General features: G+C 48.1%; 1 protein-coding gene across 1 annotated transcript in view; it reads right to left on the bottom strand.

Annotated features, from left to right (window-relative positions):
- Positions 1-3,210: 3,210 nt before the first annotated feature.
- The window catches only part of Pdzd2 (PDZ domain containing 2), a 231,105-nt gene continuing 208,332 nt past the window's right edge, over positions 3,211-25,983 (bottom strand). Inside the window, exons 19-24 of the mRNA XM_032898761.1 lie at positions 16,017-20,001; positions 15,162-15,279; positions 12,062-12,163; positions 11,238-11,508; positions 9,542-9,676; positions 3,211-5,820 (exon numbers count right to left, since the gene is read on the bottom strand). Of these exons, the coding sequence (XP_032754652.1) occupies positions 5,657-5,820; positions 9,542-9,676; positions 11,238-11,508; positions 12,062-12,163; positions 15,162-15,279; positions 16,017-20,001 (4,775 nt within the window). The 3' untranslated portion in view covers positions 3,211-5,656. The remainder of the gene's footprint in view (positions 5,821-9,541; positions 9,677-11,237; positions 11,509-12,061; positions 12,164-15,161; positions 15,280-16,016; positions 20,002-25,983) is intronic.

The following is a 25,983-nucleotide window of genomic DNA, read 5'->3' as shown; positions in this document are numbered from 1 at the left end:
ACTTTTGGTGTCTCATTGGTCTGATGCTCACTATTTAGGTAGGTACTGGGTAAGGGACCCTTCACCCCGTTTCCATGTCTTCAGAGCTGTGGTTCCAAATATACACCATACCTGGCTTTTTTTTTTTTTTTTTTTTTTTTTTTCCCAGAGCTGGGGACCGAACCCAGGGCCTTGCGCTTGCTAGGCAAGCGCCCTACCACTGAGCTAAATCCCCAACCCGATACCTGGCTTTTTAAATGGGTTCTGAGCCTACATAGCACAAGCACTTTGGACTGTGCTCTCTTCACTTGTTTTCTATACAGGATGTTGCCATGCAGTGTGGGCTAGCCTTGGACTTGGAAGTGATGAGCCTCCTGCCTCTGTCTCCCAGGTGCTGGAATTACAGATTTGTATCACTGTGCCTGGCTGCCTCCCAAGTAAACATTGGTCTTGTGCATATTTCTAGTTTCATGTGGTCATTTTATGTCATTCTTATGTATTTGAGCTCATTTTGAGGTTTAAAGTCACAAAGCTGGAGAGATGGCTCACTGGTTAAGATGGCTCTGTGGTTAAGAGCACTGACTGCTCTTCCAGAGGTCCTAAGTTCAATTCCCAGCAACCACATGGTGACTCACGAACATCTGTAATGAGATCTGATGCCCTCTTCTGGTGTGTCTGAAGACTGTACTCAGATAAATAAAATAAATTAAAAAAACAAAAAACAAAAAACAAAAAAGCTCACACAGTTCTTTTCCTGGGCATATCTCCTTTGCACAGGATTTAACAGACTTTAACTTCTCTCTTATCAACATGAATTCTTTGTCTTCTGAAGGATAAGGATGGAGGGCATTTGCCTCTAGGTATGACTTTACCTGAACTATCTTACTCATTTTGGTTTTTTTGCTGTCCGTTTTATTTACTTATGTATTATTTATGGTTTCTCGAGAGAGGGTTTCTCTGTAGAACAGCCCTGGCTGTCCTGGAGCTAGCTCTGTAATCCAGGCTGGCCTTGAACTCGGAGATCCACCTGCCTCTGCCTCCGAGTGCTGGGATTGCTGGGATTAACGCTGTAGTTTTGTTCTTTTGGAGACAGGAGCGCAGTACCTCAGGCTACCTTGAAGTATGGGTGTGCTCCAGAGCGGTGCCTGCTTGTCACCACACCCAGTTGGTTTACATCTCGTGACCCCCAGGGGCTCATATACTCTGGAGGCTTGGCCGCCGTGTGGCCCTGGTGGGAGGTGGTGGCTCTTTAGGAGGGTCGCACACCCCCAACCCCCGGTGGAATTCTGGAGCCTGTCCCTTTTCTCTCTCATCTTTGCCTCCTACCTACCGTGCCCATCATTCTTGGCCATGGTTTGTGCTGCTGTAGAGCTAAGATGGCGGAGTCAAGTGACTTGTACATTTGTTTGATCAAATGTTTATCAGTTGTGTTTCTGTCCGTTTTATTGTTCCATCCCACTCACACATTCGTATTGCTGGATTTAACAGAGTTCTAAGCCTACCATGTGCCCAGGACTTGTCAGCATTACATTCTCTGCATCTTGTGGTGCTCATCCCTTAGGCCAGGAGAGAGGCGTCTGCATGCTGGCTGGCTCGGTGCTGCACGTCACATGGATGGGGAGGAAGGATCAGGAACGTCGTGGAATGATGGCACCTGTGGCCTTTCTGAGCTACGTGATAGGCTGGATCTTACCTGGTGGCTTCACGTGAGCTCACTCTTTGCCTGTTACTCTCTGACCTGCCTAGACTGCCACTTGCTGTGTGGGACAGGAAAAGTTATCCACCACCCCCACCTTCAGCTTCCCCTCCCCCACTGTCCCGAGGCATGATGGGGATTCCAATTTGAGCACATCCTGTTTCAAGTCTGGAGCTTTCTCCAAGGGTTTCGATGGCATTTTTCAGAGCCCTCACTTCAGAACTGCCACCTGTTGTGCCTTTTCTCATTTAGAGAGAAAGGTGTCCTGTACCGTTCTCTTTAGTTTGGTCTTAGATCTTACTGTACACGCTGATATAATTTTCCAAATTCATAAGACAAGCTGGTGTTTTTTCCATGCTGTTTCATTAGTTTCTCTTGTTTATTTCAATGGGCTACAGAGGGAATTGCACTCCAAGTGTTCTCTCTGATAAGACAGTCAGACCCTTACTCTTTTTTTTTTTTTTTTTTTTTTTTTTTTGGTTCTTTTTTTGGAGCTGGGGATCGAACCCAGGGCCTTGCGCTTCCCTAGGCAAGCGCTCTACCACTGAGCTAAATCCCCAACCCCAGACCCTTACTCTTTTAACATATTTATTTCATGTGCATTGGTGTTTTACCTACATATATATCTATGTGAGGGTGTCAGATCCTCTGGAACAGATGGTTGTGAGTTTCCATGTGGGTGCGGGGATTGAACCCAGGTCCTCTGGAAGAACAACCAGTGCTCGTTCTCCAGCCCTGAGAATGTATATTGTTGTTGTTGTTGTTGTTTTTTTAAGATTTATTTATTTATTTCATATATGTGAGTACCCCATCGCTGTCTTCACACACACCAGAAGAGGGCATTGCATTCCATTACAGATGGTTTCGAGCCACCTTGTGGTTGCTGGGAATTGAACTAGGATCTCTGGAAGAGCAGTCAGTGCCCTTAACCACTGAGCCATCTCTCCAGCCCCAAGAATGTATATTCTTGCCTCCTTTGTAGTATTTGTCTCTTCAGAGCCTTAATAGAGAAGATGGTTTTTATTTTACCCTGTGAAGCAGGACCCCAGAGCAAGGATGAGGAGGAAGATAGGCTTTTCTCTGAGGAAGAGAAAACTTTCGTGAACAATGAGAGGAAAACCTGGCAAATAATTGCTTAGTGGCAAAGAGGGTCGGGTGGAAGTTGGAAATCGGGAATTTATAGTGGCATTCTTCATTGTGGGTGTGGGATGTGTCAGTAATAGCAGACATAGGTTCCAAGACTCTGGCCAGGATCCAGGCCTAGCTAGCAAGATAGGCCAGTCCAGCGCGCGCGTGTGTGTGTGTGTGTGTGTTGTCTGTTGTGAGAGGAAGTGTGAATGGATCAGGCTTAAATGGGAGAAAGCAGCAGTTGCTAGTGTTGTTAAGATGTAGTGCTCAGGGATCTGTGAGAGCCAGATGGACACATGTTAGAGGTGTGCTGCTTCCCCTCGCCTCTTACCTGTATAGGTGATACGGAATAAACAGCACAGTAAAAAGAGCCTTGGTATTACTCATCGCATAAAAACGAGGCAAAGCCAAGTAGTAAGCAGTGTTTATTTTTTGAAAATTATTTAAAAAATTGTTTACAGAGAGGTGGATTTACATAACTTGGCAACATTTTTAAAATGTACAGGCCATTTCATATTTATTGCACTTACTCTTTAATATATAAGGCATTTTATCTTACATAAATAATGTATAATGTACAAGTGTGGTGCCAATTAAAGTCAACCCTACAATGTAATGCGATATGTGTGGGAGGGTGGGAATGAAACCCAGCCTACGTGAGCCTTCACGATATTGTCTTACAACTACGATTTGTATAACACATTTTACCTCATAGCTTACTGTGAATGACTGACCACATACAAAGAAAGAAAAAGGGTTAGAACAATACCATTAGTGTTCACTGCAGGAAGTGTGGGGATTTATTAGACTAATCAGCAATACTAGTCATGCCTTGAACACTGAACACAAATAAATAGCTTTCTATCTCAGGGTCAGAGACAGGGCTAGCTCTTGCTTCTTCCCTTACATTCCCAGTTAGCTGGGGAGACCTGGAAAAGATCCAGGCCAAATGCTTGATGACTTAACATGGTATAGTAAGTCCTCCGTGTACTCTTCAGATAGGAGCTCTGGGGACACTTGGAAAGAGGCCATTGCTCCCGGAAGTCCTGTCTGTTCACAAAGGACTTAATAGGCATGACTGTAAAGGAGTAGAGGCAAACAAAAAGGAAAGAAAAAAATGGTTTTCCGTGCTGACTTAAAATTATCATTCAAGTAAGAAAGCAGAAAACTGACCCTTGAGACTTAAACGACAACCTAGCATGCACCTTGCACTGACGTCTTAAGAGTATCCTACTTGTAACTGTAAGGAAAAGTAGATGCTAAGCCAGTTTTCCTAGCTAACTCCTGGACTGTAGTTTTCTCTGTGAGACCTGTTGAAAATGAGCCAGGTATATAGCGTCCGCCTACGGGCCCTCTCTTGGGTCCTCTGCAGGCGGCCAGCAGGATCGGGCTCAGATGATGATGTACGAAGGCAACAGCAGCTCAAGCACCTCAGCCGTCTTTCCCCTAGACCCAGCTGTTAACCAGATCGGCGAAACCATAGCATTGCGCATGCGTGGTTTGAAAACGAGGTTTCCACCCAAGACCCCAGGACCCAGCACTGGGTGGCACCACCTGAGGAGAGGGTGGTGAACACTGTGCAGTCCTTTTCCTTGAGAATGACTCACCCTGTTTTTCCATTTTCCTTGTTTGGTAAAGGAAGCTGGCGAGGCTTTGGGATTTAAGAAAATGATGGTCAGTGCAAAGGGAGGAAAAGCCAGCTTGTGGGGAGGAAGGGCTTCGAAGAAGTTCACGGCAGCCAAGCCGGAGGAGTTTTACAAGCAGCTTGAGTCAGAATGATCTGTGGGACCCTAGTTTTAGAAGAGGAAGAGTTTGCAAAACAGGAAAAACCAAAATAGCAAGAAGTTGAACCACCGCAGATCTCTGTCAGGGAAGAGAGCTGGACTGTAGTCCAGCTTCTTTAGGTCTGGAGGGGAAAGGAGAAAAGCTAACAAGAAAATTTCCCCGAGGAGGATGCTCAGAGGCTCCTCAGTCTGGACCACAGAATGCCTATGTTTGCAAGTCGAAGGATTGAACTCTCAAATTCCTTTCCGGTGGTAGTGGTGGTGGTGGTGGTGGTGGTGGTGGTGGTGGTAGTGGTGGTGGTGCATGTATGTGTGTGGAAACAGAAACACGCTGACAACTTTGCCTGCTTTTGTGTTGATCAGCCTTGAATTCGACCATGTACTCAAGTTTGAAAACTAGATGCAAGGTGCTTTCAGGCTAGAACTTCCTCCCAGGAAGGGAAGCTCCCAGCGACTTATTGCAACTCGTCAGAACTGTCGCTCTGGAACAGCCTTATGACTTACACTCTGAAACAGAAAACCATCAGAACTTCCTAGTTCGTATCATACATTACGTTCATTAAAAAATAGCACTTTTTCTTTTTCACTGTTGGGTGATTCCTGAGCTCTGCCTAACAATTAGGTCATAAATTCATTTTCTTTACGTCTCATTTTCCTTTTCAAGGTAACATACGTAGCTCTGCCTTCCACTGCATGTACCTAAAAGCACTGTCATTTACTTACAAAATTATATAAATCTACATACATATATCATTTTCGCTGGGGCATTTGTGTTATCCTCTGGTCCCTACTCACCAGGACTGATGCTGGGAGAGGTGGCAGGAGGGAGGTGAGGGTGCAGCTAGGTGTTCCAGATGAAGAGCACGTCCGCTCTTGATCCGAGGCACTGAATGAAATGATGCCCTCCCAGCCCTGACGGTCCAGGTAGGTGGTTTCCAGAGTTTGGGCTTCATTGTAAAAGTACAATCATGGAATCTGTCTAAGCTGTTTGTTGATTTAAGAACCCATCGTTTAGAGAAGTCGTTCTGGTAAAGAAGTAAATCTAGGGAAGGAGATCCCTGTGAAAAATTCACGAATCCCTGTGCTTTCTGATCACTAGCTGCACGGGCCCTTCTGGAACAGACTTCATGATGTTCCAGGCATCGAAGTGCACCAGTCCGACCAAGGGCTTCCCATTAATGGCTAGGATCTCATCACCCGCTTCTATTGTTCCAGCTCGTTCGGCCGCACCGCCTGTCAGAACAAACGCAGAACCCACTGTTAACACCTGCATCTTTAAAAAGGCAGCTAAAAGTTTAAATGGGAAATATTCCTCAATGATGTTTCTGTAGTCTTAAGCTAGGGGACTATTTTCCTTTTCTCTCTTTTAAACAGACATTCTCTCTTTATTTTGTATTATTTAACAGTCCCTCCAATATAAACAAGTCCCAAGCCCACAATTCACAAAGGGAAGACAATGTATTTTATACTAAAGAACCACAAATTCGGGGCTGGGGATTTAGCTCAGTGGTAGAGCGCTTACCTAGGAAGCGCAAGGCCCTGGGTTTGGTCCCCAGGCTCCGAAAAAAAAAACCAAAAAAAAAAAAAAAAAAAAAGAACCACAAATTCCTTTTTTGCCACTGGACCACTGCCGTCGTGAGTCACATGCACATTCCAGGGAAGGGCTTGTCTCAGGGTTCTCTACTAGCTCTAGCACATCCCCACCTGGCTGGAGTTGATGTCTGACTATGAAAGAACAGATGTATGAACTGGCCAAGAAAGGTCTGACCCCCTCACAAACTGGTATGCTCCACAGGGGCTTTGTTTTTCCTAACAGTGTCATTTGGTTGAAAAAGTCGTTCATAAGCATCTTGAGACACACAAAGGATACAGATTTTAAATTCTGCCTGATTCGCCTGGAGTAGTGTTTACCAGCCAGTATGTTATAAAACTTAGCGGTGGGTCCTCCCACTCCAGTCTGAATCATTTGCAGCCTCTGTAACGGTGGTGTAAAGTCTGTGTACTCAAACAGTAAAATCACTTTAAATTAAAAACACAGCCTCATTAGCAAATACAGAGTTGGTCAAAGGAAACCAGGAAGGAATGAACACCAACAAACATCCAACAAGCTCTTAGAAACGATATCATCCAAAATGTCAGCTGTCTGGCTTTGAGTATCACAGATTACCTGCTCATCAGGTCGTGGGGACTGTGGTGACAACGTTACCAACGTACAGAGCTTCCCACACTCCTGTATTACAGCTTTGTAGAAGCTAAAACACATTTACGAGCTCTCATCAATCAAGCCCTCCTCTCTCTCCTCCCTGCTACTGTATACAGACCTAAAGTGCATTGGGGAAGAAAATGTTACCGCAGAAAAGATGCATTGAAATAGAAAGTTCTGAAGGCTGGAGAGGGGAAGGTAACTTTCTTAGAAATCTCAGATCTCAAAAAGCCGAGCAGATGCATGTTTCTGAAGCCCATTTTAGGTATTTAGGGCTGACAAGATGGCTCAGTGGGTAAAGGTGAAAGGCTGATTCCTGAAGTTTGTCCTCTGACCGCCATGGCCAGACACAAGATAATAAAAATGCTAAGAAGGTGCTGGAGAGATGGCTCAGCAGTTAGGAGTGCTGTTGCTTTTTGAGAGGACCCGGGTTCAGACCCAGCTTCACTTCCCAGCACCCATATCTGGTGGCTTATGATCACCAATAACTCTGGTATTGGGGGCGTCCAACATCTGGCCCTCTGGGCAACTGCCCTTGCATGGTGTATACCGTACACATTTTTTTTGAATCAGAAAAAGTGCTATTTACGTACCTGTGATTGCGGTTGATTACAAAAGAAGGTAAGAGCCTGAGAGAGAAAGGACTAGAGATGAATGCCTACCTGTTGGGCTGGCAAGGCTCTCTGGGCTCCCATTCTGTACCCTGCACTGCTCTGCCTGAAGCCGGGACTCTGGGTAGCCTGCCTTTAGCTTCTAATGGGCTCTCAGGGGACCTTGCCTCCTTCTTCTGCGAGCTGATACTTGTGTGAGTACGCTTACATGAATCGCTTCATGCTTCCCTTACGCCATTCTCTGTTCTGCCTCTCTTAGTTTAATGAGTGAGTATGGGGGATCTCCTCTCCTAGTACTGCTTTGACTATGTATTGCACACAGCATGCCTGGCTCCAGATTTGTGCCTGTTTTCTGCTAGCATGTGGGGCCATAAACAGAGACAGCCTGTCTTGGATGCTAGTGTAAGCTACCACACAAGCTGTCTTGCTTCTAGTTCCTGTCAGGGGAGGGTCCAGTCCTTCCCATTACTGGATACCTACCTTTGGCAGTCCCACAGAGTCAGGAGGTGCTCAGCCCCTACACTTGGGTGGGCCTGTAAGCTTCGGTTCTGATTGAACATTTCTGAGCCAACACTACCATGGGCTTTGTTTCTCCTTTCTACAGAGATTTGATTTTGTTTTGTTTTCAGACATGGTCTTCCTGTGTAGCTCTTCCTGGCCACAATCCTGCCCCTGTCTCCTGAGTGCTGGGACTGCAGGCGTAAGCCACTCTGCCCAGGTGGAAAGGTTTTATAATTGCCTAAGACGCGAGAAATTTATTGTTCACATGTATTTGGCAGAGACGGAAGACAGACCTAGAATGATGAGATGTGACAGGTTCAGGGAAGGGCCAAGGATGGCTTTAGTTTGGGAAGGTGAATCTTTCAGAGATGGTCTTGTGATAAAGGCTCTACCCACTGGGAAATCCTAGAGCACACCACTTCGGCCTAGGCCGGCATCTGCTGCTTATTCTTGGTCCCGTGGCTTCTTGGGGTGTACAAGTTGACAGTTTTAGCCTCTCTTCCCTAATTTATTTTTATTTCTTTAAAGCATAGCTCATATTAACATTGTGTCTGGAGTGGAGAGATGTTTCAGAGTAGCCATGTAATTACAGAAAGAGACTACAAGTTCAGAAACTTGATCAAAGCAGATTAGTGAGGCAAAAGCAATTAGATCTCTATGAGTTCCAAGCCAGGCTACATGGTGAGACCCTGTCTGACAACACACACACACACACACACACACACACACACACACACACACACACACACACACACACAATCTTAAGCTAAGAACAACCAGTTTCATGTCTACATCCTCTAACCATAAATGAGTTTTGGGGGCTGGAGAGATGGCTCAGCAGTTAAAACACTGGCTGTTCTTCCAGAGAACCCTGGGCTATTGCAATGTTTAGCACCCACATGTCAGCTTAGAACTGTCTGTGACTCAGCTCCAGAGGATCTGACATTCTTATACATCTGACCTGTTGTGAGTTTCAGGTCTATTTGTGTTTTATGGGCTGACATCAGCCATATAATTACACAATTCCTGACTGCTTAGGCATCTGAACACTGTAAGGGCTCCCTCATGGAACAGGGATGGCTCAGTTGATCACAAGTGTGAGGACCAGAGTTCGGATCTCCGGAACCCACACGTGTGAATCCCCTGTAAGCCCAAGCACTCTGAAGTGAAGGGATCCCAACTGGCAATCTAGACATTTCGCCACAGAAAGAAAGTGGAGAGCGATCGAGGAAGATACTTGATAGCAACATTGGTCTTTCACATGTGCACACATGTGAACATGCATACACATATGCATACCATACACACTTGTAAAAAAAAAAAAAGTCCTCTAGCCCAGTTTCCCAAGATCATAAAATGAGAATTCCAAGTTCATGGAGAAACCATTCAACATCGTTTCCCTCCCTTTTCTTGCAGTCCAGTGTTTGAAATCACCGGACTCCGGGTTGACAGTAAGTGCTCCTGCTGGTATAGCTGACCATACTGCTGTCCTTGGTACCCACCTGGGCCTTGGGAGTTTTAATACATGCAAAACACGCCTGGAGATTATGCAGCCACAAAAAGCACTTTAGCTCTCCATAAACCAACCATATTTAGTTCTCAAACAGGAGGGATGGCTTTTCATGGAGATAAACTTTACCTTTGTACACCTTTTTAATCACCAGTGGCCCATCTCCGGATACAGACGATTTTCCTCCATCCAGACTCAATCCCAGCCCAGCAGAGGTTTTCAGCACTTCAACACACAGCGCATCGTGAGCAGCTCCGTTTCTCCCTGCGGCAAAGGTGTTTGCTTGTCAAGATAAAAATGGCTGGCTGTGCAACGTGCCACCTGTCCAGTGCCCCTCAAATGCATTGCCTCTGGCACCATGGACTCTGCTCATCCCTGAGTCTTGTCCTTTGATCCCGACGTCAGGGCTGACCTCCCAGGAGGGAGCCTACTGGGCTCAACGCTTGCTTGCCGTACATTCCTGCAAGTGCAGAGAATGCTTCTCTCCCGGGCTGAACCGCCAGGAGACAAACTGCTCTTGTCAAGCTTCACATTCTGGTAGCACACATCCTGCTGAGGATGGAAGTCACCCTCGGTGAATCAAATTCCGTTTCCTGCCAACCCTGGCTACCATAGCAACAGAATGTCACCATCTGCTATTGAGAGCAAAGGCGTTGAAGTGCTTGGGTCATGAGAGACTGTCATAATTGATTGGGAAGCTCCCTGGAATCGGGTGGGGGCTTCCTTCCTTGCCCTGTGCCTTTTGTGCTTCTGAGGGGAAACCCTGAGTGCTTGGAGCCTGGTTGCCCCCCTCACACTGGCATCCTTCATTGGCATCTGGCTCTTGTGTGGGGAGAGTGTTTCCATGGTGATATTGGCTCTACGGCTTGTTTGGGAAGGCCAGGCTGGGGATGGAATAGGAATTGTACGCTTGTCCTTTAGTTCTCTTAAGTCTGTACTAAGAAGCTGAATGGAAAGGTGTACTTCGCTGCTTGGAAGGCAAGAAAGGGACCATGAGTGAATGAAACTGCCTACTACCTGATATAATTCTTAGGACTACAGTTGAACCAACAGGAAGCCAGGTCCTTGCTACAGTTTACAGCCAATCTGCGTGGCCTGAAAGACATTTGCTACTATTGGGAGTGGCATAATTTTTTTAGTGGGGCGACTTGCTGTTAAAAAGGGGAAAGGAACCATTCACAGTGGTTACCAACTTGCGCTCCCTCCTGTAGTCACCTGACAGCGTTGTTAGACAGACTCATGTCTGCTTTAGTTGAGCAGGGAACTTTCTGGTTGTCGGGGTTTTAAACATCTTTCCGGGTTAGGCCCACATTAGACACCCTCTGCAGCCTGGCAAAGTATAACTGCAGACTGGAAGGAGATCTCTCTCAGGGAGAACTCAGGCCGCTGGGCAGAGGCGTCCGGTCACCCTGCCTTGAACTGTGAGGGGCTGCTGAGGGAATCTACAGGGCTTTTATCTGAAGGCTGTAGGAGCCTGGGCTTGGAACAGAACTAGTTCTTAGTGTGGATGTTGTCAGGTGAGACCATCCTGAGCCCCTTCTAAGCTCCTGGCACATAAAGGCTGTAGTCTCGATTTTCAAACACAAAACCACGTTTTATCCCTTCATTTTCTTATATTCTAATAAAACAGGAAACAGAAATCTTGATGTCTCTCAAGGACACGCCTTGTTCGGAAACCTCCTTTAACCCCAATCCCATTACAAAAGCCGTTTTATTTCACTAGCCTGCTTTAGCTTTTCAGGACGGTCTAGTGCCAGCACAGACCAGCACGGCACACTTTATCAACCTGCTCACACACCCTGCTCACTATCTGGGGACAACTTACCAGCTCCAGGCTCCAGCGGCAAGGTCCTTCTGGGGAAAGGGCCTTTCCCATTGGCTGAGGGAGGCTCCTGCTTGAAGGAGGGCCCGGGCTGGTCATTCCCTTTCTTGATAATCATGAGGGCGTGTTTGTGCAGCTCTGCCTGGTGCAGAACCTTCGTGACCTCACTGTGGGCTAAGCCAGCTAAGGAGGTGCCATTGACGGAGAGAAGGAAGTCCCCTCGGCTCACAGTCCCTTCCTGAGAAGCCACACCCTGAGAAAACACCCTGTGGACCTAGGACAGAAAGGAAAAAAACAAATTCATCCATAGGTCTGTTAACTGTTAGAGAAGAGAGTAACTGTAAATTGGTCAAGGAGCTTCCTCACAGCAAACTTCCTAAGGAGAAAGCGCCCGCTTTGTCAGTGTGCGGGGTAGACTGGTTTCTGCAGCACAGGGCCGCTCATTTCTTACATCCCCGGAACAGCGAGAGAGACAGATGAACGGCTTGCCCAGTGAATGTGGCCTGGAGGTCGCCAAGTGATTTCAAAGTGCTACTGTTTGCAAGTGTGGCCTCTTGACTCCCCTTTTCCTGTGCCTAAACATAAATGACCACGATACAGGTAATTACACTGACAGATACCACATCTGCCCTCTACGTCACGTTAGCTGTCTGTAAACACACTCATCTTTGACAGTGGAGTTACAGTGTACTGCTCTCCTCATGCTCTGATTTTCATGTTGCTAACGGGGACCAACACTCAGCCATCTCTGATTAGAGTTTCTGTCCCTACCAAATTCTGCTGCTTATGTTGGGACGCCCCGAGAGCCCTGTGACACTGTGGCTTACCATGACTGATTTTGGCTCCACGTCGGCCCCTCCTGCCACACTGAATCCCAGACCCGAGCCTTCTTTTTTATTCAAGACTATGAAGCAGATATCTTCTTTAGTCTAGTGAAGAGAAACAGACAGTAGTTTACTCTCTGCTCCTTGGACCCAGAGTGAGAAACTCTTAAGTGCTTGACACACACCCTTACTAATTCTTGATTTAACCCAGAAACGTGAAGGAGCCCAACTTAGCCTCCTTGTGCTTAGCCTTCCTGTACTTCTATATTTGCCCCAGGTGATTTATATGCAAAGTTTTTTTTTTTAAGAACATTTATTTTATGTATATGAGTACACTGTCGCTGTCTTCAGACACACCAGAAGAGGGCATCAGATCCCATTACAGATGCTTGTGAGCCACCATGCAGTTGCTGGGAATTGAACTCAGGACCTTTGGAAGAGCTATCAGTGCTCTTAACCACTGAGCCATCTCTGCAGTTGTGGAACCCTGGAAAGGTGAACATGAATGAGGATGGAGCTTTCCTGGGTCCCCAAGTTTTCAGGCCATTTGAGGAAAATTGCTGCGTTTTTAGATTCAAGCACGGTACTTGCTTCTACTGTGTAGGGATCTCTTTGTGCCTACTTCTCTATGTCTATATTTTTTGTGTATTGTTATTTTGAGACAGGGTCCATGTAGCCTCAAACTTGCTATGTTCCCAAGAGCAATCATTTACTCCTGACCTTTGCTTGAAAATCGGAAGTAGATTTTTAAGCATAGTTTATTCTGATTATGGTACGATCTCACTTCCATCTTGCAAGGACGAGGATTACAGAATGTACTATCATGCCTAGTTTCATGCAATCCTGGGGTTCGAACCCAGAGCCTTGTGCATGCTAGGCAGGCACTCTTATCAATTGAGCTATACTCCCTAAGTCCACAGTTATTAGCAAACCTGGGTTTCTACAACAGAAAGATAAGAGCAGGATACAGGCGTTGTGCTACAGACATGTTTTATACATCAGTGTTTCCATGTTTGGGTTCCTGAGTTATCTGCAGGTACAGTTGATTAACTGTAGTCATAAAGTGGGTGAAATTGTCAACCATGAGAGACTAGAGCATTCTTAGTAGTGTTTTAGAACATTCTTAGCATTCTTGGGTTTTATGACCTGAGGCTGTCTTGCTTCAAGCATCAGTCAAAGGATATCTTGAAATAGAAGGTTAAACACAACTGGTTAAGCAGTCTGGGATTTGACGTCACCCCCCATTTTAGAGACGATTCAACATTTAAGCTCCAGCATTGCTTGGTTTTGCATGAAGTAACCATCAATGGCTTCAAGGTGGTCAAAGACACTGTTACTAGAGATAGCTAATAACACTCTGAGGATTGATTCGTTGAGAGCAAAGGAAGCAGAAAACCACAGTTGATCAGGACATTTGATGGAACAACATTTAGTCCTATGGGTAAGTCATGAAGACTTGGGCACCTTCAGTCATCCAGAGGAGTGGACAGAAAAGGAGACGCTGACCACTAGGCTCTCTAAACAAGCGCAGGAGCACGTGGCTTAGTGAATGGTTTTTGCACAACTTCTGGAAGGCGGTCAGATGCTGAAAGGCGAATACTTCCTAGAGCTGTGACAGTGTTATTTTAAAACAGGCATACTGCCATCGAAAATTCCATGTATTTTAATTAATTTCTGGGGGGGGCATTTGGGGGAAACAAGTGTATCAGCAGCTGAGGATGAGGTCTGCTTTTGGCTGGGAAGTTTGGTACAGCATTGGAATGCCAGGTGAACAGGGCACTCCCTTCAAGGCTTGGGTGTATGGTAGTCAGAAAACCAGGCTGGATTTTGGCCTCTTATTGGTTTGTGCTGGTACGGTTTTAGTGTACCGTTCTCTCTGGGGAAAAGCAGAGAAACGCAGCACAAAGATAGCAGGGTCAGGGGGTTGGGGATTTAGCTCAGTGGTAGAGCGTTTGCCTAGAAAGCACAAGGCCCTGGGTTCGGTCCTCAGCTCCGGGGGAAGGAAAAAAAATGATAGCAGGGTCAGGGTAGTTTTGAGCTCTCTCCTTTCTCAAATCTACTGACCACAAAAGAGAGGAAAAAAAAGAAATAAAACTGTGGGAACGGTCCCTGACCCAGAACTGCACACTTGCTCAGGGTATCGATCTAATAGCAGCACCTGACCTTCTGTCTGCACTCCGGTTCTAAGAATGCAGATCTTATGCATGTGTCTGGTCGAGCCTTTCTTGGCTCCTTGTACATTTCATCTGTTATCACACCTTTGGAGCGAAGAGACCCGGGAAAGAACGAGACTATGTCCCAGAGCGAGCCTGTGGCCTGTGACTCTGCCTACTACTGAAGGAGGCTGCAATCTGATGAACAGTCCCTTTCACTCCAAATGAAAGCACGTGGCTCCTCGAAGGCTGTCCTGACTGTACAGTCCAGTGGGCTGAGAGTCTGAAAGGACTGGGAACTGATAGGTGTCTGTTTCCGGTCCCTACCCCACCCCCATATCCGCACCAGCCCAGCCCATGAGAAGCCAAGGCTGCTCTTTAACTGAGAAACCTCAAACCTCCCAGGAGGATAAGGGGTATTGGGACAATGTTTGTAAATGCGATGTCAATGTTAGTATCTTATCATTCATCCCTATCTGCCTTTTTCTCAATAAATATTCATCTGTCGAGGTTCGATTTCAGCTGTCCCCCGAGGAACATTCTAGATGGGAACCCATGCTCTCTGTTGTTCCTACTGTTTACTGTCACATACGGTTCATTTACATTCTGAATCTTTGACCTTATAGGCGAGGGTTTAAGAGCTCTTACGTGGGAGGGGGGGGGAGGAAATAACAGTGTGCGCCTCTCACCAGCAGGTGGCTCCACCTACTAGTTTATGTCCACACTGAAAGGGACAGAGGTTCGTGATCATTCAGCACCGTGAACAGTTGCTGCAGGGGACTTAGGATAGCAGTGACACGAATCCAACATTTCCCACCGCAGCAAGGGCCAGCCACTCAGGCCCCTGGCAGTGATTGAAGTGACAGACTGAGCCCAGCACCCGCCCCTTCCCCATGCCCTGCACCAATGCCTCAGTTTTTCCATACCTCAGTTTTGTGTACCCCGCTTACCTCTGATTGCGCCTTCGCTTCCTGAATGAGCGTGAGGATGGGGGATTTAGACCCCACTAATGATAAAATGGCCTGCAATCTCTGCTGGTTCCCCACTGAGGCAAGGAGTCGATCCAAACTAAGGAAAAAAAAATACATTGGACAAAGATCAACAAACAAACAAACAGCAGCCTCTCCATTTCCTAAGGATTCGTCTGGAAGGTCTTCCTCTGCCATGCTGTGGGCACTTTCCGACCTATCTGCCTCCTGTTGGGCATAGGTTCTGTTCCACAGTTAACTAGAGAACCCTTTAAGGCCAGCATGAATATCTTTCACTGACTGTGGGAGATGAGCCTGAGAACCCCTCTGGGATATTTAGGGACCAGCAGAGGAGTTTAGCAGACAACTTGTGGCATGTTTAGAAATTGGAGGCCCCAGTGAAACATTTTAAAACATTAAGAGTTTCCCGCTTAGGTCTAGCTGCTTTTGGAGTTCCAAAGACTCCCTGAGGCACCGCCCTTCCCCCACATTGTTACTCTTGTCTCCAGAGCCACGCACTGGCAAGCATATGTGGCTTCCATGACTTAGACCGACTGAAATGCAGTCTGGTGTCTGGATCTGATCCTAGAACCGAAAAGGACACTGGTAGAATCTATTGAGCGAGATCTGAAGTTTGTGGGTTTGTGCATTGGGCTGGTGGTTTGGGGTCAAATCCTCACTTCTCACTAATGGACCTGGGTTGTGTAAGATAAGGGGTTAGAAGAGCTGGTGAGAGGTCGTTCTGGGCTCCCCTCATCAGCTTTGCAACTGTTTTATAAACCTGAACGTGTTCCCAAAGGACACAGGCCTGTTTGAGTAAGAGGGGAGGGCACTTACCTCACCGACCAGCTTTTCCCAGAAGGCGTGGCCCACACAGATTCACCCTCTTCCCTGGATCCAGTGGCTATGGCAGGCTCCCTGGCTGGAGGGCTGTTTTCTTTTGTGTAGGCTCTGGTCCCACCATTCACAGGACATGAAAGGAAGGTTGAACCATTGAAATCTGCATGGCCTCTAGCCGGGGAGCCAGCTGGAGAAGTAGCCTGGGAGCCTTTCGACCTTCTGGGGGTGATCTCCAGCTGGGTTTTAAAGAGCACAGCCCCTGGGCTGGCAGAGTCATCCTCACCACTACACAGCTTGTCCAGGTCTGGCATGCTTAAGGTTCTCAGCTCCTGGAGCTTGGATCGGGACACTGGAGAGGGCTGGGCATGGCGCACAGAGGACTTGTTCCTCTTGCTGGGTGAGGCTGGGCTCACTGTGGAGGTGGGAATTCCCACAGGGACAAGTGATTTCTTTGGGTCTGGACTGGGGCCCTTGTTACTAGTGTCTGGTGGATTCTGCCTGGAGACAGTCAGCGTCATGCTGGAGGGGGACTTCGTCATCTGTGGGAGAAGGCTGCTGGCCTCACTCTGGCTTTCACTGCAGGAACTCAAGCTGCGCCTCAGCGACCTCGAGGTCATATCGCTGGGGCTCCCTGAAGGGATGCTGCCAGACGACCGTCTGTTAATGGGAGGCTTGGAGCTTACGGATAAGAACGGGGATGTGGCACACTTGGCCGTGGGCCGGTCAGAATTGGCCAAGTTCTCAAAAGACTTGATTCTCTGCTTCACAGAGAAAAACGAGGTAGATTCATGGGGCCAACTCTGCTCACAGCAGTACTGTCTCCTGGTGACTTTGACCTTGTCTGGGATGAGGCAGCTCGTCTCCGGGGCTGCACTGACATCCCGTCCATCCACTGGTGACAGGTTCTTCGCTGTTTCCAGCAGAGGCTTCACACTGTATACGCCCTGTCCATTAGTCACGCCCTTGGCTGTCTTCTCAGAGAGGTTACCACCCATCGCAGGGACCTGCGGGTCCTGAGGCGAGTGACTTGGGCTGTGTGGGGAAGGACCTTCTCGTCCAAAGTGGCTCGAGAACTGGGCTGGCATGGAATAGGTCCTGGTGGCTGGCCTCGGTGTGAAGTAGGGGCTCTCTTCTCCGGCCAGGCCTATGGGTACACCATTCTTGGGCACCCCAACGGAGGCTGGCATTTGGCTTGATTTGCCCTGGGAGGAGTCTGGCATTTTGGCAGGCAGCTGCAGGGAGGAGGAGGAAGAGGTGGCCGGTTTGGCCATGCTGAAAGACCAGCGCATTTCCCGTTCCACTTGGGAGGCCTGAGAGGGAGGGAAGGGTGTATGCTTTGGGGACGATTCCTCTGACTGCCGGAGTCTGATTGCACTCTTCTCCTGACAGTTGTTCTGGGTCAAGAACCCTCCCTTTCTGTCACTTTCAGGTGGCCTGTCACCACATGCATTCTTTGGCATTCTTTCAGAAGAAATCTCAACTATTTTTAGCTGGTTTGTCCTTTGTGGAGGATCACTAACCTTTTTTTCAGCTCCTTTCTCACGGATGCCCTGGGGCTGGGTTGCTTCTGATACTAACAAGTCTGCTCGGCCTGGTGTGAACTGCTTGCTCTGCCTGATCCCTGCCAAGGCTAGGCTGGCCCTCGATGCTGAGGGACTCGCTGACCCAGAGTTAGCATGGGGCGCCTTGCCCTCCGGTCCACTCCTAGGGGACCTGGAGGTGGTTGGACAGCTCGTGTCAGATTCCAAGTAGACAGCCATGTGGAACCTACTGTTTGCACCCTGCTCAGGGAGAAGCTTGGGGGAGGTCAGGGGCGAGGTAAAGGTTCTAATGCTTGTGTCGGATGCGGAGGTCCTCAGCGACCCTGAGGCAGCCGGGGGTGGCTTGGAGGTGTCCCCAGCAGTGTTCTTAGGTTCTTCCTGGTCAGCTATGTGGAGCCTGTGTGACACTGCCTTAGAAAACATTTTATGGGAGGCCTGGGGTGAAGGCAAGGTCTTCCTGTGGTCGTTCCTGCTGCCCTTAGTGGAAATGGCCACGGGTACCTCAGGACTGGCTTTGCCTTTGCTGTTCAGTCTCTTCAGTTTAGGGCTGCACTTGGCTTTCTGACAGTTACCTAGTGTTTCCACTGGACTTTTGGGGGGCAGGTCTTTATTTTCCTGACTCTTCTGCCATGAAGGAGGACTCTTAGGCACAGTCACCCCCTTTCTGTGGCTGGTGTTCACCATGTTAGCTTTCCAGCCAGGACCCAGAGCCAGCATCGAGGACTGTTCCTTCTCAGATGTGCTCCGCAAATGTGGGCCTTGGCTGTCCTTATTTATTTCTTTAAACCAGGACAGGATAGGCCTCCTGGAGATTGTTTTTGGTTTCTGTAGCAAGTCATCCAGGTTGCCGCGCTCGGCAATGTGTAGATCTGCCAAGACCGCCTCTCCGTTCTTAGGGCCCTCGGCCCCCAGGGCAAACACACTGCGCATCACACTCGCAGCAGCTGCTCCTTCCTTTGGGGTTCCCTCATCCAGCAGGTCACGTCCCAAACCATTTACCATATCTGGGTTCCCAAGCACGAATGGTGCGTTTCGACAAGGTCTGGTCATTTGGGAAGACTGGCTGTCTCCCATGTTTGAGCTTGTGCCAGTGACGTCCATGATTCCTGCTGTGCACACGGGCATGTGGTTCTGTGAAGCATTGATGCTGGCCCATGTCTCCGGCTCCTCAGAGCTTACATCCAGGAAGGAAAATGGCTGAGAAGAGTCCGGGATGGAAGTGCGTGCGGCTCCTGGCACGAAGCAGGCTCTCTCACAGATGTCCCCTACTGGCTCGCACACCGCCCTCTGCTGCACTGGCAGAACTGGGCAGAGTGCAACCTGGGTAGGAGGAGGGGCAGTCACTGGGGCCTCAGGGCAGCCACCTGTGGCACAGATTTCTATTCGCTCGTCCTCAGACTCGCTGCTACCTTCCTTAGGGGAGGACTCAGGAGACGGAGGAGGTGACCAGTTGTTCCTGGCAGCTGCTCCTGGGTCTTCAGCAAGAGACTCAGGGTCTGACGATGAGTCTTCAGCATTACCATACATGGATGAGGGCGACGGCTCTGAACTGCCGCCCGGGCCTGAAAGGGAAATACTGTCTTCGTGGAAATTGCTAAAATTTCTAGAGTAGTTGTTCAAGAAGTTTTTGTTCACAGCCAAATGTTTGTCAGGATGGATGGAATCCAGGACGGAAGGCTGGAGGGCCCACTGCTGGGGTGGGGGCGAGCCTGGGCCTCCAGTCTTCCTTGGGGAGGATGTCTGGTCACTCCTGACCATCTGAGCACGGTGGGAACTGCTGCTCCCAGCGCCACCTGGTGGCTGACTTTCAGAAGTGTCCCCGTGAGCCCTGCAGTCTGCTCTCTGGGGAGCCTGAGGAAGCCTGGCCTCAGACGCCTCCTCGATGAAGTTGTCGATGTCTGTCACGGGGTTCTCTGGGCTTCCTGACAGGGTCCTGTCAGTAGCCACTGGCCCAGAGGGGCTGCTGGCGTGTGACATCTTTCCAGATGCAGGAGCCGTGTCTTCGAGCAGAGCACCGTCCGTCAAGCTGTTAGGTATGCAGAGTTCTTTAGTTCCCAGGCCCTTGCTGGGACCTGAGGGGCCTCCGCTCCTTTCCTGGGACACAAGGGAGGCCTGTGGGATGGCAGTAGCTGATGCTGCTCCTGTGCTCATGGGGACAGCTACTCTCCTAGCGCTGGGAGAGCTGTCCCCAGGAGCGGCCCAAGCCCTGCTGGAGTTGGGAGGAGTGGAGGCCTTCTCCCTGGGAGACACACTTCTCTGGCTGGGTGGCTTCATTTTAGATATGCCCTGGGACTCAGGCTCTGCGGTTCTGGGAGACACTGGCTGGCTGAGGCGCTCAGGCTGGCGGACTTGCTCGGTGACTGTAGGAGTCTCGCTGGGGTCAGGATGAACCTCCCAGCTCTTCCCTGGGGAACGGAGATGCTCTGAGGACCCGTCCCATCCTGTATAGGGGAGATGGAAGGGAAAACGTAAGCAAAAAGAAACCCTCTAGAGTTCTGTAAATGCATAAATAATCTCAATATTGTTCTCCGATGTTCCACGGCCGACATATAGACCTTGTCTGCTTCGGGCTCTAATTGTAGAGTGCGCACATCTAACAACCACCACTCTGTTTTAATCAACTTAAAATAACTGACAAACAGGATGAACATTTAAACTCGCCCGGTTTCCTTTCTGTTTGCTTTCAGATAGGAGACATCAGAAATGTCCTGCCTGGATTTCTTTACCCAAGCACCTCCAGCAGACATTCTGGGAAGACAGACGCGGTCGCTCATATTCCTTAGCTTTGGCCTAGACCGGGCGGAGGCTCCATGTCTTATCTCGTTCCAGCATCTGTTTATCGGGCCGTGAGTGACTCAGACTGTACCAAGAAACAGTTCAACCTCCAAGAGGCTTCCCTTTCTTTCTATTTGATTTCTGAGATGGTCTCTCCGTAAAGCCCTGGTTGACCTCATACCCTTTGACTCTCGGCCTCCATGACAGGCCTCTGCGTGCACACTTGGCCGAGGAGGCCTGCTTTTGTTTTTGTTTTTGTGTTTTGCACAGTAGACAGAGCTAACGGTCCGGGTGGAGTCCACACTCACACAGAACTCTAGCTCAGCCCTGAAGTGGCTTGGCGAAACAGGAGATCTGAAAACCAGTTCTTCTAGGAAACTTCAATGGTGGAGGAAGCTTGAGGCTCCTGAGGGACAGTTTGCTCGTTTGCTCCAAGTGGTCAGGAGAACGACATGTTGAAAGCAGAGAGGCTCAAAAGAGCACACAGCTTGAGAAGCAGGGATGGTTAGGGGACTTGTTACTCAGAGCGGGTGCTGAGAACTGCTCTGTCCTTCCAGGTTCTCCTCAGAAAGCCCAGTAGCATGCACTGCACTGGGGATAGTATCACTTTGACACGCGACCCACAAAAGGTCTTGGTTTGAGCAGTGTTACCCCAAATGTTTACTCCCTCTCACCTATCTCCTATGAAATCAATTAATTTTTTTTCTTCTTCTTTCTTTTTTTTCAGAGCTGGGGACTGAACCCAGGGCCTTGCGGTTGCTAGGCAAGCGCTCTACCACTGAGCTAAATCCCCAACCCCATCAATTGATTTTTTAAAAATATTTACTTATGTATATGAGTGCTCTATCTGCATATACACCTCTGTGCCAGAAAAGGGCATCAGACTCTATTACAGATGGTTGTGAGCCACCATAGGGTTGCTGGGATTTGAACTTAGGACCTCTGGAAGAGCAGTCAGTGCTCTTAACCGCTGAGCCATCTCTCCAGCCCACATTAATTGAGTTTTGTTTGTTTTTGAGACGGTCAGGTTCAGGCTGGCCTTGAACTTACTAGGTAGCTGATAACTGGTCACTTCTGGTCTTGATACTCCCTGCTCTGAAAGGCTGAGATGACAGGACCGCACCACTGTGCCCAGTTTACATGGTGCTTGGGATCAAGCCTAGGTCCCTGTAGGCAAGCACGGTAGGCAAGCACTCTACTAACCTTTCAGCTACATGATGAATGACAGGCTGCTAACACAACCTTTTTTTCTTTTGGTGTTACCGAGCGTTTGAACTTGGCCTTCCACATGCAAGCAAGCACCCCACCACCGACCGAGCTCTATCCTCAGCTCTTTCTTTCCTTCAGTCAGGCTCTCACTATGTAGCCTTGGCTAGCCTGGAACTCACAGTGTAGGCCAGGCTAGCCTCAAACTCAAGTTCACCCATATTTCTGTCTCCTGAGTGTTGAGACTCTTTAAAATTAAAAATTACAAAAACCCATCTATTTAGCTGGTGGTGGTGCAAGTCTTTAATCCCAGGACTCAGGAGGCAGAGGTGGGCAGATTTCTGAGTTCTAGGCCAGCATGGTCTACAGAGAGAGTTCATAGACAGCCAAAGCTACACAGAGAAACCCTGTCTCAAAAATAAAAAAATTCTATTATTATATATGTTTATATATGTACTCGTACACACAAACCATCTTCTACATGTGGGGGTCAGAGGAACAACTTGTAGGTGCTGATTCTCTCCTTCTATCATATACGTACTGGGAATTAAACTCAGGAAGTCAAGTTCAGTGGGAAGCACCTTACCCGTACTTGTGAGCTCTCAAGTACAACATCCTTACTTTAGGTGACGCCAGAATCCAGGGGAGAGTGGCGGTTTGACAATGGGACTCAACGGCCATTTTGAAAAGAACATTTCTTGTGGGTTGTGTACGTGAGGGTCAGAGGACAACTCGTGGGAGTGTGTTCTCTCTAGCAACGGAGCCATTTCTCTGACTGCCAAAGGCCTTTTAACGGGTTTCACGTTCACTTATTAAACACTCTCTGACAAGCAAATTTCTGTGCAGTCTTTGTCAGAGAGCTGGATTACCACAATGAGTATATCTTCAAAGCTTTATAATTATTAATTAATCAATTTTAAAGATAGTCTTGAATATCCCAGACCAACCTTGAACTCACTATATAGCAGAGGATGACCTTGTGATGACCGCTAACTGTCTTACTGGCCCCAGCTCACATGACACTTTGATACTGGGTTTCTGCAAGTTGCTGAGACAGGCCACTTGCCACCCTCCTATCTTGGCTCCAGGACTGGTTGGGATTATAGGCTTGTGTCACTAGGCTTGGCTTTAATTCCATCTTTTGTCCCTTCCTGTTGTCCTTTTATGAATAATTACAAAGTAATTATTAGCCAATAACGAAGTCTTAGCACCGTGTTAGGAGATTTCCACACAGTTAATTTCCCTCCCAGCAATGGGAGGTGGGTGGATGCTGTGCTGAGAGAACGGGGACGGGAGTCACTAAGTGGTGGGGCAATGTGCTCAAGCTCACAGTTCACAGGTGGGAGAGCCGGGATTTGCCCCACAGCCTGTGCTTGGCTAACCCTGAACCCTGTGGCCTCCATGTGGAGCGTGTGGCAATAACAAGGGCGGTTCATCAGGACGCCCATGGAGGTGGCAATGAACTACCCAGACCTGCTGTGGAAGGCCAGATGCTGCCAGGGATACCTGCTGATCCAGATGTTGTTCTCTGTTCAACTATTGAACTCTCAGGCATAGCATTCCTGCCTCTGCTGGCACCAAATACAGGAGGGAGTGGCAGTGTGACCAGAGGACGGGACTCAAAGGCTACTTACTCTGTGTGTGTGTGTGTGTGTGTGTGTGTGTGTGTGTGTGTGTAGGTCAGAGGACAACTTGTAAGAGTGTGTTCTGTCCCTTCACCATGTGGGCTCGGGGATCTAACCCACTGAGCCATGTCTCTGGCTGCCAAAGGCCGTTTAACACTTTCAGAGTTGCTCGCTAAACTAAACATTCTCAATCAGGCAAAATTTTCTGCAGTTTTCACTAGTGATCTGAGTTACTGCAAAGTGAGTACCTTCAGTGGTTTGTTTGGTATTTGAGGCAGGGTCTCTTGTATCCCAGGCTAACCTTGAATTCCCTATGTACCAGAGGATGACCTTGAGTCCCTAATCCTCTTCTTTCTACCTCTTAAGTGCTCAAATCCTAAGTGTAAGCCACTCCAACCAATGCATGTGACCCTGGCGGTTCAACCCAGGGCTTCATGCATCTCAGAAAAATGCTCCACCATCCCTAGCCCCTGCGGAGGGTTTTATTTGAGGGAGATGAAGTTACCTGGAGGCAGCCTTTCAAAATAATGCTTCATTATTGGGAAGCATTAATGGGACATCCCCAGGGTGGAAGGCCCAATCAGCCTTGATTACTTGTGATGTAGGGGTGTGGAAGGCTCTGGGACACAGGTGCCGCCGAGTCACCAGGGCTTGGCATGACGTGCTACATCACACCTGTCGTGCAGGGTCACTGTTACCACAGTAGCCACTTGAATACTGTTGTCTGTGGCCATCTGAGGCTAAAGAGTATGTCGGGCGCCATACCGAGGAAAGAAAAGGCTGTTGTACAGACAACAGGACCAACAGGACACAGAGAATAACAACAGAGAGCCCTCAAAGGGCTCTGGCAACTTCAAAATCTCCTTCTCAGTTGGGTCACACACATAAAAAATAACTTCCTAATTTTTATAATATATACCCCTGTATTCATTACAGAGATAGCAAGCAGCGGCTACCCTCACACACCTCTCCGGGGCTTTTCTCACGGTTGTTCTAAAGGATCCTCGGAGGCTTTTGACCCTGCTCCTGGTTTTAAGAGTGGCCAACTAAGAGAAGAAGTCATAGGGCCTGGCCAGAGGTCAGCCCTCACTGGCAGCATAGCTATAATCAGGTGGCCATGCTCCTGCGTACAAGGACAGATCAATCTTTTTTTTTGAAAGTCTTCTTGGTAAAATTGTGTGTGCCTACACATGTCAAATAACATATCAAGTCATATAACAATGACTATTTGTTAGGGACATACGTTCATACATTCATAGTTTTCTATGCTCACACACATAAGGCTGTTTACTGGACAGTGATTGGAACAGCACATGGAACCCACACAGATACCTCAGATCAAGCACAGGAGGCAGGCCACTGAGGGCTTGAGTGACCGGCCTTCGCCATAGCTTGTGCTTGGACCTAGCCTGGGTATGATACCCACATGCTGCCTGCCTGGTAACATTTTTAGACATTTTCTAAGAAGCAGGATTTTAAAAAATTATTATGTGTGTATATGTGTGGGCCCATGGTGCCGTGGCACATATATGGAGGTCAGAGGTCACCTGTAGGAGTCAGTTCTCTCTTACCATGTGAGTCCCGGGGACTGAACTCAAGTCTTCAGGCTTGGCAGCAAGCAACTTTGCCTGCCGAGCCATCTCAGGGGCCCAAAAAGCAAACTTTTTTTTTTTTTTAAGTTAAGAAAGAATTCTTTTTTATCAATGATGTGTTTGGGGATCTTCTCTTTCAAAAAAAGTTAGATTTTTGAAGAATATCTTTGTGAACACTGGAAAGCAGTTGAGCCATTTGTGATAAAACTAAGAGGAGGAAAGGCCATGTCCAATAGTCAAGGTCTCTGCTGGCCCTTTTAGCTGAGAAAGAGAACAGAAACGTCCCAAAAAGACAGGCACTAAAATCTGTGGGTCACACACTGGATGTATACCTCCAAAGCCCTAGAGGGCGCCAGAGCACCATCACTCCAACCTGCTCGGGCTCCTTGCATGTAAGAACTCAGCGATAACAGGCACATTAGGCTTTAAGGTTATTTATGTATATTAAATATAGCATATGTATTGTTATATATTAAACGTCATTAGTTCCCAGTATTCGTATTTACCAGTTGCTTTTTTCTCCAAGGCTTATTACTCGTGGGAAATCCAGAGAGGACAAACACCTGCAGTGGGTTGGGATTGGAGATGCAAAAGGTAGAAAGTACGGGAAACACAGAGGCTATGTTTTTTCTTTGGCTCTGGGGTTGGGAGAGTAAATGCTTCTTGGTCTAAAGAGCTTGCCTGTGTAAACACTTCCTGGAGGTAGAAACCCCCCAGGACTAGGAAAATTAGGGTGTATAGAATAATTCCTTGAGTGGATAGGTTGAGTGTTTTCTACATTGTTTCAAATAAGGAGATTGGTTCTGGTGAGAAAAGAAAGTAATCCCTTTTCTGTTCTTCAATTCTGAGGGCCGCATGGGTCCCAGGAGAACGTCCTGAGAATCACTCTGCAGAACGAGCCCTCTTGGGATGTACATAGGCTTTGGGCTCCAATGCAGGCCATTTTGAAGATGACATCCCTCAACTTCATGGAACCCCATTTAAGTTAACACATTTCACTGTGAAGTCAAATTTCTAATGGAAATTGTCCTTTAACGTTGATTCAGTAGCGAATGCTTGTGAACTGAACTTGAATGACGGAGCAGAAACCATGGTAATGGACTCGCCACAGACTGAGGAACAAGGCATTATGTGTGCTTTGTGGTGGTGTGCCCGTGATTCAAGCACCTAGGACCGCCCAAGGTAGGGAGCTCACAAGGTCCAGGTCAGTGTGGGCTACAAAATG

Source organism: Rattus rattus, chromosome 3 (genome assembly GCF_011064425.1).
Source record: "Rattus rattus isolate New Zealand chromosome 3, Rrattus_CSIRO_v1, whole genome shotgun sequence".
Taxonomy (NCBI): Eukaryota; Metazoa; Chordata; class Mammalia; order Rodentia; family Muridae; genus Rattus; species Rattus rattus.
Note: the sequence above shows the minus strand (reverse complement) of the source record. Positions and strands in the feature narration are given on the sequence as shown.